At 42.6% G+C, this 12,539-nt stretch overlaps 1 protein-coding gene across 7 annotated transcripts in view; it reads left to right on the forward strand.

The window, feature by feature from the left end:
• DAZAP1 (DAZ associated protein 1) overlaps positions 1-11,967 on the forward strand; it is a 37,225-nt gene extending 25,258 nt beyond the window's left edge. For 2 of the 7 annotated variants that reach the window (XM_075825405.1, XM_075825410.1), the window contains 4 exons: positions 5,726-5,755; positions 5,861-5,992; positions 6,094-6,270; positions 10,983-11,967. In XM_075825405.1, the coding sequence (XP_075681520.1) occupies positions 5,726-5,755; positions 5,861-5,992; positions 6,094-6,270; positions 10,983-11,155 (512 nt within the window). In that variant the 3' untranslated portion in view covers positions 11,156-11,967. Of the gene's footprint in view, positions 1-5,725; positions 5,756-5,848; positions 5,993-6,093; positions 6,271-6,597; positions 6,660-10,982 lie in introns of all 7 variants that reach the window. The other 5 variants (XM_075825406.1, XM_075825407.1, XM_075825404.1 and 2 more) reach the window with 5 other exon arrangements.
• Positions 11,968-12,539: the final 572 nt, after the last annotated feature.

Below are 12,539 nucleotides of genomic sequence, written 5' to 3' on the forward strand. Positions count from 1 at the left end.
TCTGCAGATTGCTGGGTGTCAATGATGGAATGATAAACGGCTGAAAATCTGTTGCTGTCATCTGTCAAAACACACTTGGGCAGAAAAATAAAAACTTCAGGGCTCTTTAATCCTCACATAGTGTACCGATTTAATTCCATGTCTCAACCATTTGTGCTCCTTTTTTAAATCACTGCAGGAAACGATCATTGTCTGCCATGAAACAGATACAATGGAGCAGTAGCCGTGTCACTGTTTTTATAAGCCTCTTAGCAAATCACAGAAAATAGGATAACATTTACTTTTTTAATAACCTAAAAGGGCCATACTTACTGATACAAGGGCAGGTTAAAACCATTCAAAGCAAGAAGCAGACAAGTCACAATGTTATACTGATGAACATATCCGGAACGGCTGCCAGCGCTATAGAATCCTGCACGGGAGCCCTGGAGACTAGCAGGACGCTCTGTCTCCTACTGCGGAGTTATGAGCAGCTGGCGGCACAGACTTTACACAGTAGGTGCTGCTGCTAGATGCCAAATCCGTAATCCCAAGTGATTTAGAAAAATGCTAATACTGCACACTTCTGCACTGTAATAGTTTTTCGCTAAAAGTGGAGGTATAGACAAAGTTCTAAGGCCATGGCCATTCATCAAGAATCGTGAACAATCGCTTTACTGAGAAAAGGCTTTCATAATAGAAGAGCTGGATGTTAAAAAAAAAAAAAAGTACTCAGGCAAATTCTTTTTTGTCTCTCTCCTCTATAGTGCAGCATAGGCTAGTATTATAGAATAATGTAGAGGCTCTTGTGGATGCCTCGTGTTTAACGGTTCTATTTGGTGTTCCATTTGAGTTGTTTGCCATCTTGATTCCTGGCTTCCATAATGCAGCCTTCATTTACCATTATGCCTTAGGCTTTGTGGTCATTTTAAAATTTGGACTCGCCCCCTCAGCAATTTGTCACATTTCCTCTCCTGAACCGTAGACGTTAAAAAATGGCAGTTAATTAGCATCAAATATAAGGGATCCTATGATCTTCATATAAGCATATAGTCTTATGCATGTCTTTTGATTGTTTAAATGTCTGATAACGTTCCTGTGGGTATTTGTAGACCTGTATCTTGTATTCAAGTTTATTGACAAATTCAGCAATACGTTGTCCATCATGTATTGTCCAGCAAAATTTACATTCAACAAATCAAGAACACTCAGACAGTATAAACATGACCTAACCAATCCTATCTTTCCCTTCCTGCACAGCCCACTTCGTTTTCCATTATTTCCGGTTGTCTCATATAACAGTATCGCAGCCCGGCACATATATGATCATGGCAATTTGGCCTTACCCAACATCCCATTATCCCATGTCTGGATGTGTCCCTATGGGTTTCCTCTCCCCTAGAGTGGATAATCCATGCTCTTGTGACTATTTCCCATAGGGTTAAATTGTAGCCACGTGTTTGTCCCTGGAACATCTGTGTTGCTTTCGGCACTATTCATTCCGTAGGTTTACAAGAGGTTTCTTCCCCTATATTAGTGCCCTGAGTCTGAGCAATTCAGTCAATGCCATCCCTGAGCGATCTGCCCCATTTGCTTTTCAATTTTTTTTAACATTACCCCTTTTTGAATAAATTTTATGCTCCGTCAAATTGGTCTTTATTGCCCCAATGATTTCCCTCCTTGCTGGAGGCTCAACATCTAACCAATGTCTGGCTATACTTTTCCTGGCTTGGTACAGAATTTTAGCAATGGCCAAAAATTCCAGCTTGTCTCCCTCCAAATCCCCAACGTACCCCAGAAGAAGCACCCTCGGATCTTCCGGTAGTCTCCCGTTATAGACTGTTCTCATCAAATCTGAAATCTTCCCCCATAGGGTCCTTAGAGCCTCACACGTCCCGAACATATGAAAAATATCCGCTCTTTCCGCTGTACACCTGGGACATTTAGCATCGGCTCTGACTCCCATCTTCAGAACCCATGGGGTCCTGTACACCCTGTGTATCAAAAAGAGCTGTGACCTCCTCTGCAATATTTATGGATAGGATGATACTAGAATCTCTTCCCACTGGTCCTTGGGTAAGGGGCCTACATCCTGTTCCCATTTCTCTCTAGCTGGTTCCATGATAACCCCCAGATGTTCTGACAGCAAATTTCTATATGCCTTCGAAATCAGCCCCTTGGATGTAACCACTCTAGCCATATAATCCAGTACTCCCAGTGCATGAATTGTCAGATCCACCCAAACTGTCTGTATGGCATGGTGAATCTGCAAGTACTGGCAGAACATCTTCTGCTCCAATGGAAACTCGTCTTTTAATCGCTAAAAGGATTTCAATGTGACATCTTCATATAGTTGGCTTAACCTCGTTATACCTTTTCTGTTCCCATCCTTGCATGCCCGCCCTCCAGTTGATACGTTTCCCTCAGGATCGGGTTGTGCCAGATCGGGTATATTTAGTACATTCCCCCCACTCTGTGTCGGTTTGCATTGCCACCATACTTTCTGCATTAGGAGTAGCAACGGCTTATTAACCTCTTGTAGGTAAATAATACACCCATGCGTTTGGTAAGGCCAAACCCCTTCATCCTTTTGGCAATTATAATTTTTCCAATTTTATTCCAGGAACACCTCGCGAAGTCCCTAAATGGTTATGTAATCTTCTGAACCAGTGTTTGGGAATCCACTCTGGGGAGTTGTGGACGACGTAGAACGTCTTGGTCATGAGGATCATTTTTATCAAGTTTGTTCTCCCCAAAGCAGAGAGAAGCCTGTTCCATGCCTCCACTTTAGCTTTAACCTTAGGTAGCAGTGACAATACATTAAGAGCCAAATAATTGGACACTTTGCACGTCGCTTTAACCCCTAAATATTTAAATTCCGATACAACTGGTATAGGGGCCCCATCACCATCTGTGGGGATGTTAACCGGGTCTATAGGCATGATGGCCGATTTTGTCCAGTTTATGGACAATCCTGAGAATATGCCAAATCGTAATAGTTTCCATGACTGATGGAAGAGTATTTTCACTATCCGTCAGAAATAACAAGATGTCGTCAGCATAAAGAGCTAATTTTTCCTTCCACTGTACCATATCTCAGGCCCTTTATGTGCCTTTGTTGTCACACTGCACATGCCAGTGGTTCCACCTCCAGAGAAAACCGCAGTGGCGACAGCCCTGACGCGTCCCCCCAGCCAACAAGAACTGCCTGGAAAACGCTCCATTCGCCCTTATTCTAGCTATTGTGGCCGTGTATAGCAGCCATACCAATTTCACATAGTTCGGGCCGAATCCTATTCTACCCAGGACATTCCATAGATACCCCCATTCTACACAATCGAATGCATTGCCAGCGTCAAGACAGCCCTCCTTGTTGGGTCATCCGGCATCACCTGTAGGTTAAGGAACAGTAGTCTTAGGTTTACAGTAGCCGATTTTGAGTGCATGAAGCCAGATTGGTCTCCGTATATTACCTGTCTCACTACCCTAGTTAATCTTTATGCTAATAGCTTTGCCAGTATTGTAATATCTGATGCTAACAGATTACCGGTCTGTAAGATTCCGGTACTTGTATATCTTTGGGCCTGTTCGCATTACCGTTCATTTCCGTTCCGGGGTTCCGTCGGGTGAGCCCCGCAATGGAAAGTGAAAGCACAGCTTCAGTCAACATTGATCTCAATGGTGACGGAAACATCGCTAATGCTTTCCGTTCGTCACCATTCCGGCAGGCTTCCGGTTTTCCGACGGAATCAATAGTCTGTTTCTATAATTATGCATTGACTAAGGGCATGCGTTGCCTGAAATACATAAGCGGATGGTCTGCTGGATATTAAACCCATTTTCCGAAATAAAATAAGATATTTATTTTATACCATGACAGTGCTGGATTATTCTTGCTACTATTAGTAGTATCTTTCAATTCACACATCGCAGATCTGTTGCAGAAATTTATACGGCTGAAAATCCATTCCATACATCTGAATGGGTTTGTTTATGGAGTCGGAGCATGGATTATTTCTGCAAGCCTCATTCAGATTAATGGGACATTTGCAGAAATTTCTGCAACATCTGTGTGTGAATTCACCCTTATTGAACTCTGAAGCAGGAAGAGGAATGGATATCAAATACACGGTTCTTTACCTTATTTATCCACTATAAACAGTATCTGGTCTGCCGTTAAAGAGTTATTCCTTTTCAAACAAGACTTTCATATATAAACCATCTTCGTTGGAGGCTGAAAAAGGAATATGTAGTGCAGACGTAAACAGAGCTTGAAGCGTTTCTGTCACCACATTATAAGTGCCCTATCTCCTACATAATCTGATTGGCGCTGTAATGTAGATAACAGTGTTTTTGTTTGTTTTTTGAAAAACGATGAAGTTATGAGCAATTTTAGATTTATGCTAATTAGTCTCTTAATGACCAACTGAGCGTGTTTTTTTTACTTTTTACCAACTGGGCGTTGTACAGAGGAGTGTATGGTCACTGATTGGTCAGCGTCATACACTTCTCATTGTTCCAGCTCAGCTTCTTTCACTGCACAATCACACTATAACAATGGGGAGTGTATGACGCTGATTGGTCAGCTGGTAAAAAGTAAAAACACGCCCAGTTGTCTATTAAGAAACTAATTAGCATAAATCTAAAATTGTGCATAACTTGCTAAAAAAATGATCGTTTTTCAAAATAAAAACCACTGCTGTCATCTACATTACAGCGCCAATCAGACTATGTAGGAGATAGGGCACTTATAATCTGGTGACAGAGCCTCTTTAAGGCCTTATGCACACTTCCATCAACGTTTTCACTACCGTTCTTCACGGAGATCCGTGTGTCCATTATGGTATCCGTGTGTACTCCGTGTCTGTTCCGTGTTTCCGTTTCAAACGGCCGCTTTGCTTCCGTATTTCCGTCAAAAAGACGGAAGGTATTGAACTTTATTTGAACTTGTCACATGTCCCAGCATGTGAACTTTGGCACGCCCTGCCGTTGCTAGGGCAACGGATGCATAAAAAACTGACACACGGAAGCCTTCCGTGTGCCGTCCGTTTTTTTTGACGGACCCATTGACTACTATGGGACCCACGGTCGCGGAATTACTGACATAAGCAGGACATGCTATACTTTTAATGGAACGGAACAACGGATCAGTCAAAATAACGGAAGTGTGCATGGGCCCATTGAATAAAATCGGTTCAGGGTGCTATCGGTGACAAAAACGGATAGCACCCTGAAGGAAAAGAACTGAAGTGGGCATGAGGCCTTATAGTGACGTTGCTGAAGGAATTCTTGGGCCAACATATACCTGCAATTGTCAAAACTTGTTTGGTAGCATAGTCGGTAGGTTAGCAAAATGCAGGGGAATGGAAAGGAGTAGAATACACCGTTTATTTGTAGCCTGTGACCATGGGCACAAGATCTGCATTGGAGCTGTAGCCACAAAACGGTAGGATTTGTTTAAATCAATAAGTTGTTTGTCTTGTCGTTTTTTTTTTTTTTTTTTTGTTTTTGTTTTTTTTTAATTATTGGAGCAATGAAACAGGTTCACCCTTGTGCAACCATTTTTTTAAATTGGCGCTAAAAGCGCCAGTTGTCCAAATTGTTTTTGTCTGGGTGACTGTGTGTGGGGAGCCCTTTCTGCCAGTGGGTCAATTAGCACAACCAAGAATCTTAATGTTTCTGTTAATTTACAACGGCATGAGGTTTATTTCTTGGCCTAATATGTTCATTAACTCTTTTGCCTTAGGTATGTGGATGCCAGCTGGGCAGACAATTGGTAAGTAACTGGCCATATGTCTTTTGTAGCTTCTCTATCACTCAGGGGCAGTTCACTTCATTCTCTCCCACCTTTTGGTTCTTCCTAATGCAGTCTTCTCCACAGGCGGGTATGGGCCTCCTGCAGGCCGGGGTGCTGCTCCTCCACCTCCGCCTTTCCCCTTCATAGTGTCAACACCACAAGGAGGATATCCTGCCCAAGGCTTTCCACAAGGATATGCAACACCACCTCCATTTGGTAAGCTGTAGTTTTTTTTTATTTTGACCGATTTCACTCAGGCTCTTCTGCTAGAACTAATCCCCAGCTATCCCTATATATTTTTTGATGTGTTATTGCAGGCTATGGCTATGGCCCACCCCCTCCCCCTCCTGATCAGTTCGTCCCATCAGGAGTTCCACCACCACCTGGTACTCCAGGAGCAGCGCCACTGGCGTTCCCTCCACCACCAGGGCAGTCAGCTCAGGATCTCAGTAAACCCCCTGGTGGTCAGCAAGACTTTGCTTTTAGCCAGTTTGGTAAGTGGTGTCCTTGTGCAAGTTTTGTCCCACTATGTCATTTGAGGGTGGCTGGGTGGGAGTCAGTCTCTTGAAATATGTCCCACTGACCTGCTGACTGGAGTCTTCAATGTCTCTACAAAATATTAGTTATCTCCCTGCATCTTCATATGAAACCCACACTCCCATGTCCCATCCAGTATTAGAACTTTAGAGTGGACCTCTAATATGTCTGACCTTGCCATGCACAAAAAGCCTATTGCCTGGCTGGGTGGGATGTCAGGTTGGGGTTGTAGTGCATGCCTTAACCCTCCCACTTATAAAGCCTGAAGAAATCACTCTTTCCAGGAAATGCCTGCTTTGTGAAATTGTCCGAGTGGATTTGAGCTCACTGTGAAGGACATAAAAAGGTAAGAAATGGTAGGTAGCGTTAGATCCTCCAACTCCATTTTGGAGGCCTGTAGGACGCACATGCATGGAAAAAATAGCCTACCCGATAACAGGTCTGATTAGTCCGGTCCGTTCACAATATTGACATTTTTGGGCCTCTACAATGATGTCCCTTCTTATGTTCTTTATTTCTTATATTTTTTTTTGACGTTACACATTTGGAATAAAATAAGAACATAATAATCTTCGTTTGCAGCATTACGTTTTTGAAACCTTTTTAAGTTTAGGTTCAATTTTAAAATGACTTCTGAAAGTCGGTAAGCCTAGAATACTGTTGGCTTATGTGCCTTGTTTGTCTTCTGCTCGGGCGACTTTAAGTTCACCATTTAGTTGGTTGCTGCACAGTAGTCTGGATCGTCCCCTCAAATCTGGGATAATACAAATGCATTTTGAAATTGAACCTACGCTTTAAAGTATCATTTCACCTCAATCTTACTGAAGCGCCCACAACCTTGGTGATCAGTTTGGGTTTTTTATTTTGAAGGGAGCAGAGGGCGGCTACTTTTTACTCTATAACCCCTATAGAGCTCCACTTACATAGTAAATCACTTCACCAATATGGAACTTTGAATGCAGCTTTGCAAAGCGCCATGGTCTGAAATGTTACCAGGAACGGATTACTTATGAGTTTTGTGTTTGTTTTCATCCTGAGTCTCCAGAATCCTTTTTTTATACATGGATGATGACTGTGTATAAAAAGACTAGTAGTCAATTGATACCTGTACCTGTTATCTTTTGAAGTGAGCTCGGAAGTGTTCATACAATGTACATTCTGCTTGCTTAATAACTAATAATAAAAGAGAATTATTACTACTAAGGCGATGTTGAGACGCCATCGAAGAAGCCTAAAGTATGGTGCAAAATTTACTTGCAGATTTTACCTCCGATTTCGATGCAGGTATCTGGATAGAATCTGCGACAGATGGGGCATGTGGGGGTTATGAATAATGTGCAGCATTCCCCCTAAATTCGCGCTGACTTTCTTCAGCATGTCTATTTAGGGTTTTGTTTAACCACGTTCACGCACATTGTATGCACTGTACTTAAAGGGTTTTTCCCACGAGAGACCTTTATGACACATCCACATGATATTTTCGAAAGATGCGGGTGTGGGCTCTCGGACCCGCACCTATCTCCAGAACGAGGCCCCCTAAACCCTGTTCAGCCGCTGTGTGTTGAGGCTGAATGAGGTTTTCCAGACCATGAAAAACGTTCTATGGTCGTGAGTTATGTAAACAGCGTAACTCGCGGCGCTACGCTATTTCCGTAAGTCTCATAGAATTTAAAGAGGCTCTGTCACCAGATTTTGCAGCCCCTATCTGCTATTGCAGCAGATCGGCGCTGCAATGTAGATTACAGTAACGTTTTTATTTTTAAAAAACGAGCATTTTTGGCCAAGTTATGACCATTTTTGTTGTTATGCAAATGAGGCTTGCAAAAGTCCAAGTGGGCGTGTTTAAAGTAAAAGTCCAAGTGGGCGTGTATTATGTGCGTACATTGTGGCGTTTTTACTACTTTTACTAGCTGGGCGCTCTGATGAGAAGTAACATCCTCTTCTCTTCAGAACGCCCAGCTTCTGGCAGTGCAGACACACAGCCGTGTTCTCGAGAGATCACGCTGTGACGTCACTCACAGGTCCTGCATCGTGTCAGACGAGCGAGGACACATCGGCACCAGAGGCTACAGTTGATTCTGCAGCAGCATCAGCGTTTGCAGGTAAGTAGCTACATCGATTTACCTGCAAACGCTGATGCTGCTGCAGAATCAACTGTAGCCTCTGGTGCCGATGTGTCCTCGCTCGTCCGACACGATGCAGGACCTGTGAGTGACGTCACAGCGTGATCTCTCGAGAACACGGCTGTGTCTGCACTGCCAGAAGCTGGGCGTTCTGAAGAGAAGTGGATGATACTTATTTAAAAATAAAAACGTTACTGTAATCTACATTGCAGCGCCGATCTGCTGCAATAGCAGATAGGGGTTGCAAAATCTGGTGACAGAGCCTCTCTAATGGTAGTTACGGAGACAGAGTAGCTCGCATGCTACGCTGCTTCTGTAGCTGCCATTAACTACTATTGGAGTTACGGAAACCGTGTAGCTCTGCGAGTAACGCTGTTTACGTAACTCACGACCATAGAACGTTTTTCATGGTCGGGAAAACCTCATTCAGCCTCAACACACAGCGGCTGAACGGGGTTTAGGGGGCCTCGTTCTGGAGATAGGTGCGGGTCCCAGAGGTGGGACCCGCATCTATCTGACATTTATGACATATCCTGTGGATGTCATAAATGTCTCTTGTGGGAAAACCCCTTTAAGCTGCAGATTTTCGGTGCGCAAGCCATACCGGAAACCTGCAACTAATCTGCTGTGTGAACATGGTCTTATCAAATATTATTGGAATTTCTCATCTTTTGAGCCTGTGGAACGTGTTTAACTTAAACCGCTATTCCGGTTACGAAAAGTGGGGGACGACTTGCTGATCGGTCGGTGTCCAACAGCTGGGACCCCCACTGTTTACGAGAACGGGGATCCCAAGCCCCTCGTTTGAACCAAGCAGAAGGACGCTCATGTGCACTGCCGTTCCATTTATTCTCTATGGCAGTGCCGGAAATAGCCAAACGCTGCACTCCGCTTTCTCCGGCGCTCCCATAGAGAATGAATGGAGCGGCAGTGCACATGAGCGACCTGCAGCTCCGTTCAAACGAGTGGTTTGGGAGCCCCGTTCTCGTAAACGGTGGGGGTCCCAGCTGTTGGATACCCACCGATAAGCAAGTACCCCTCACCCTACGGATAGATAGCAACTTGTAACCGGAATACCCTTTTAATGTAGTCTGTAGTCATGCCAATTAGCGAGGAAGAGGTGGTGGTTTGTATAAGGCATGGTTTTTGTTGGGTCCCTGGGAGGAAGGGGGGCCATTCAGTGAATGCTATTGCACCTACTACTGTAGGGGAGTATAATCCTGTATTACAGCACCACACATGGAGTACCTATATGCTCCGTTGTACACTCTGAGTGTCGCTGCACAGCCTTGTGCACATGTCTCTGCAGTGTGTGCATGAAGCCTAAAACATGAAAAGAAGATAATAGCTATAAAATTTATTATCTTTGTCAAATGTGTGACTATATATCTAATATTACTGGTAGGTGGAGCTTCACTTTAATAGAACAGGTAATATTGTGTCAAAGATCTTTTATTCTACATCTGGCTATATTTTTGTATGTATAGTTCCCATCAGTTCTATAGATATCCATGATGTAGGCAGCTGTGTATCTGTGTTGATGTGCTGGTTTCTTTGAACACAATATCAACAGGTATCAACTTGATGTAAAGTTGGCTACTATATTGTATTCTGTGCTCGGTCCCTTTAACATGTCTTCCTACGGATGGATGAACTTCGGCTACTTAAGCACTTCACGGATGCACATATCATTTTGCCATTGTCCAGTGTTCCTACCTATTATTATTATTATTATTATTCTTTTTATGTATGGTAATAAAGCATTATCTTCTAAACCTGGTGCATCAGTTATAAAGTTTTATCACCGTTTTAATTTGGCGTTTTATTGAATGTTTTTGTTCACATTTGATTTGCATTTGGAGTTTTCAACATAGACGCACACGTAGTCAGAAATTTAGAGGAGCATTCTTAATAAATCATCTAATATTGCATGTTCAGACAAAAAAAGTTTCAATATCTACTGGAAGTGAACACCAGTTTGCAGCAGTAACTTTTATTTTCCGATACAGAGCTTCAAATCCTCTGCTTAGAGTTAAAGGCTATGTAAGCCTATTGAAGGCAAATATTTTTATTTTATTTTTTTTAAATCAATGTTTTATTTTATTTTGAACAAGTTTTGAATTGGGTTTGATTTTTTTTAAATAAATATATATATATATTTGTCTTAGTTGTCAATGCGAGGGATGTAGAGCTCTGTATCCGTAAAATTAGCTCCGGCCGTTAGATATGAAAGTTGCACGGAATGTTAGACCTAAAAGAAAACAAAAAACTGACATGGTGTTTTAAAGGTGGACGTTCACTTCAAGCTTATTTAATGTATTGCCTTTTCTGGATGTAAATTTGGTGTTTTAGTCTTCTAAATGTTAACATGAATGTTTTTCTTAGTACGAAGTATAGGTAATCAGAGCTCTGTTTGTCTCATGGAGCTCTAAATCCCCCGTGTCTGTGGCAGAGCCTGAATTATAAATGCAAAAATTCAATTAATTCTGAAGACTGATTTTTCCCGATTTCTGTATAACCCAATCCTGTTCATCTATTCTTTGTAGGCTATGGACAGGACATGAGCGGGTTTGGACAGAGTTTCTCGGATCTCAGCCAACAGCCCATATCTTATACGACAGGACCCACTGCACCAGCATCGGCAGGCCCGGCCGCTGGGGGAGGTGGCATGGGACGAGGGCAGAATCACAATGTGCAATTCCATCCTTACAGACGTTAACATCAGGGAAGCGTGTGCACAGAGGAGACTAGAGGATACATCCACCTCTGAACTTGTGACAATCACCTGGTGAAGACACATCCTGCTAGAGACTTTGAGGTTGTACGTTTGAAGGAGAAGCTGTGGGTGTTTGGACTAAGTTTTTACATCCTTTTTTTGACCCATCAGCACAAATAAAGCCAATGAGTCACTGGTTCCAAACAGGGTTTTGAAAACATCTGCAGCTTTAACAGAACTCTTCAGGTTTATTGGTTCATTTTTGTTTTCCTTTTTTTTGGGGGAAATATTTTTTCTGAGCCTTTGTTTTACCATGAATTGTAAACTTTTATGTTCAAAGATATAAAGTATATACATTTAAAGATTGTGAATTTTTTAAAAGAAAATTTTCTACTATGTATGCAGGTTTATTTTTTAATTTAATTGCAGGGTTTCCGGTGACACTGGAGTTCAGACAAATTTTAACTCCTTGCTTCTGAATTTATTTTCCTTTTTTAATTTTATTTTATTTTGGGGGGTTGTTGAGTGCAATAAGTCAGCATCTCCGAGTTACCCAATGAGTTCCTACTGAGTGTAGTTCTTGATTTTGTTACTTGACATAAGGCAGAGTGCAGGGAACAGCCACCTGCTCCAAAGTCACCAATCTAGAGACTTGATTTATGCCCCGAGCCTGTCGCATCCTTTTTGCTGATATTCCGGGGTAATGGAGCCATCTCTCGATGTAAATTCCTCAGGCTGTAGGTTTGCAGTGCATTTTGCACTTACTGGTGAATACCTCCTGGTTTGAATAAAGAAAAAATCCTTTTGGATTATAACTTGTGGTGTCTTTCTTTTAAGTGTTACGTTTTATCTCTAACAGGTTCATTAAGTTAAAAATCGAATAAGCCATTTATGCAAATAACCTGCACATCCACTATTCCTGTCTGATCAGTCAGTCATTTAGAAGGCTTTACTTTTATCCCACAGAATAATCTACATGCATCAGTATTCTATGCTGTCCCCATTCACTGTTCGCTTCTAGCATACATGCTTTTTTTTTTTCTAATACGATCCTGATAAAATGAGGCTCTGTTCACATTAACGTCAAGGCTTCAATTCTTAACATAGCCCTGACAGTTTAGATGGATCTGCTTTTAACGGATCTCGTTGACCTAAAATGGATTTGCTGTAGACTAGGGGGCAGGATGTAGCATGTGAGCGAATGTAAATCCTTTGCTCCGCCCCCTGCCATCATCACCGCCTTCCACACACAAACATAGCGCTAAAGCTCTGCTATTATGGCCAGAACTAATCTCACCCCCCCCCCCCCCGCTTTGCCATGTGGTCTGGTTACGGTTGCAGAAACTACCTAACTCCAGTCGGTCTGCCTGCTGATGACTCCCTGGCA

The sequence above is a fragment of the Rhinoderma darwinii genome, chromosome 1, assembly GCF_050947455.1.
Source record: "Rhinoderma darwinii isolate aRhiDar2 chromosome 1, aRhiDar2.hap1, whole genome shotgun sequence".
NCBI classification, from domain to species: domain Eukaryota; kingdom Metazoa; phylum Chordata; class Amphibia; order Anura; family Rhinodermatidae; genus Rhinoderma; species Rhinoderma darwinii.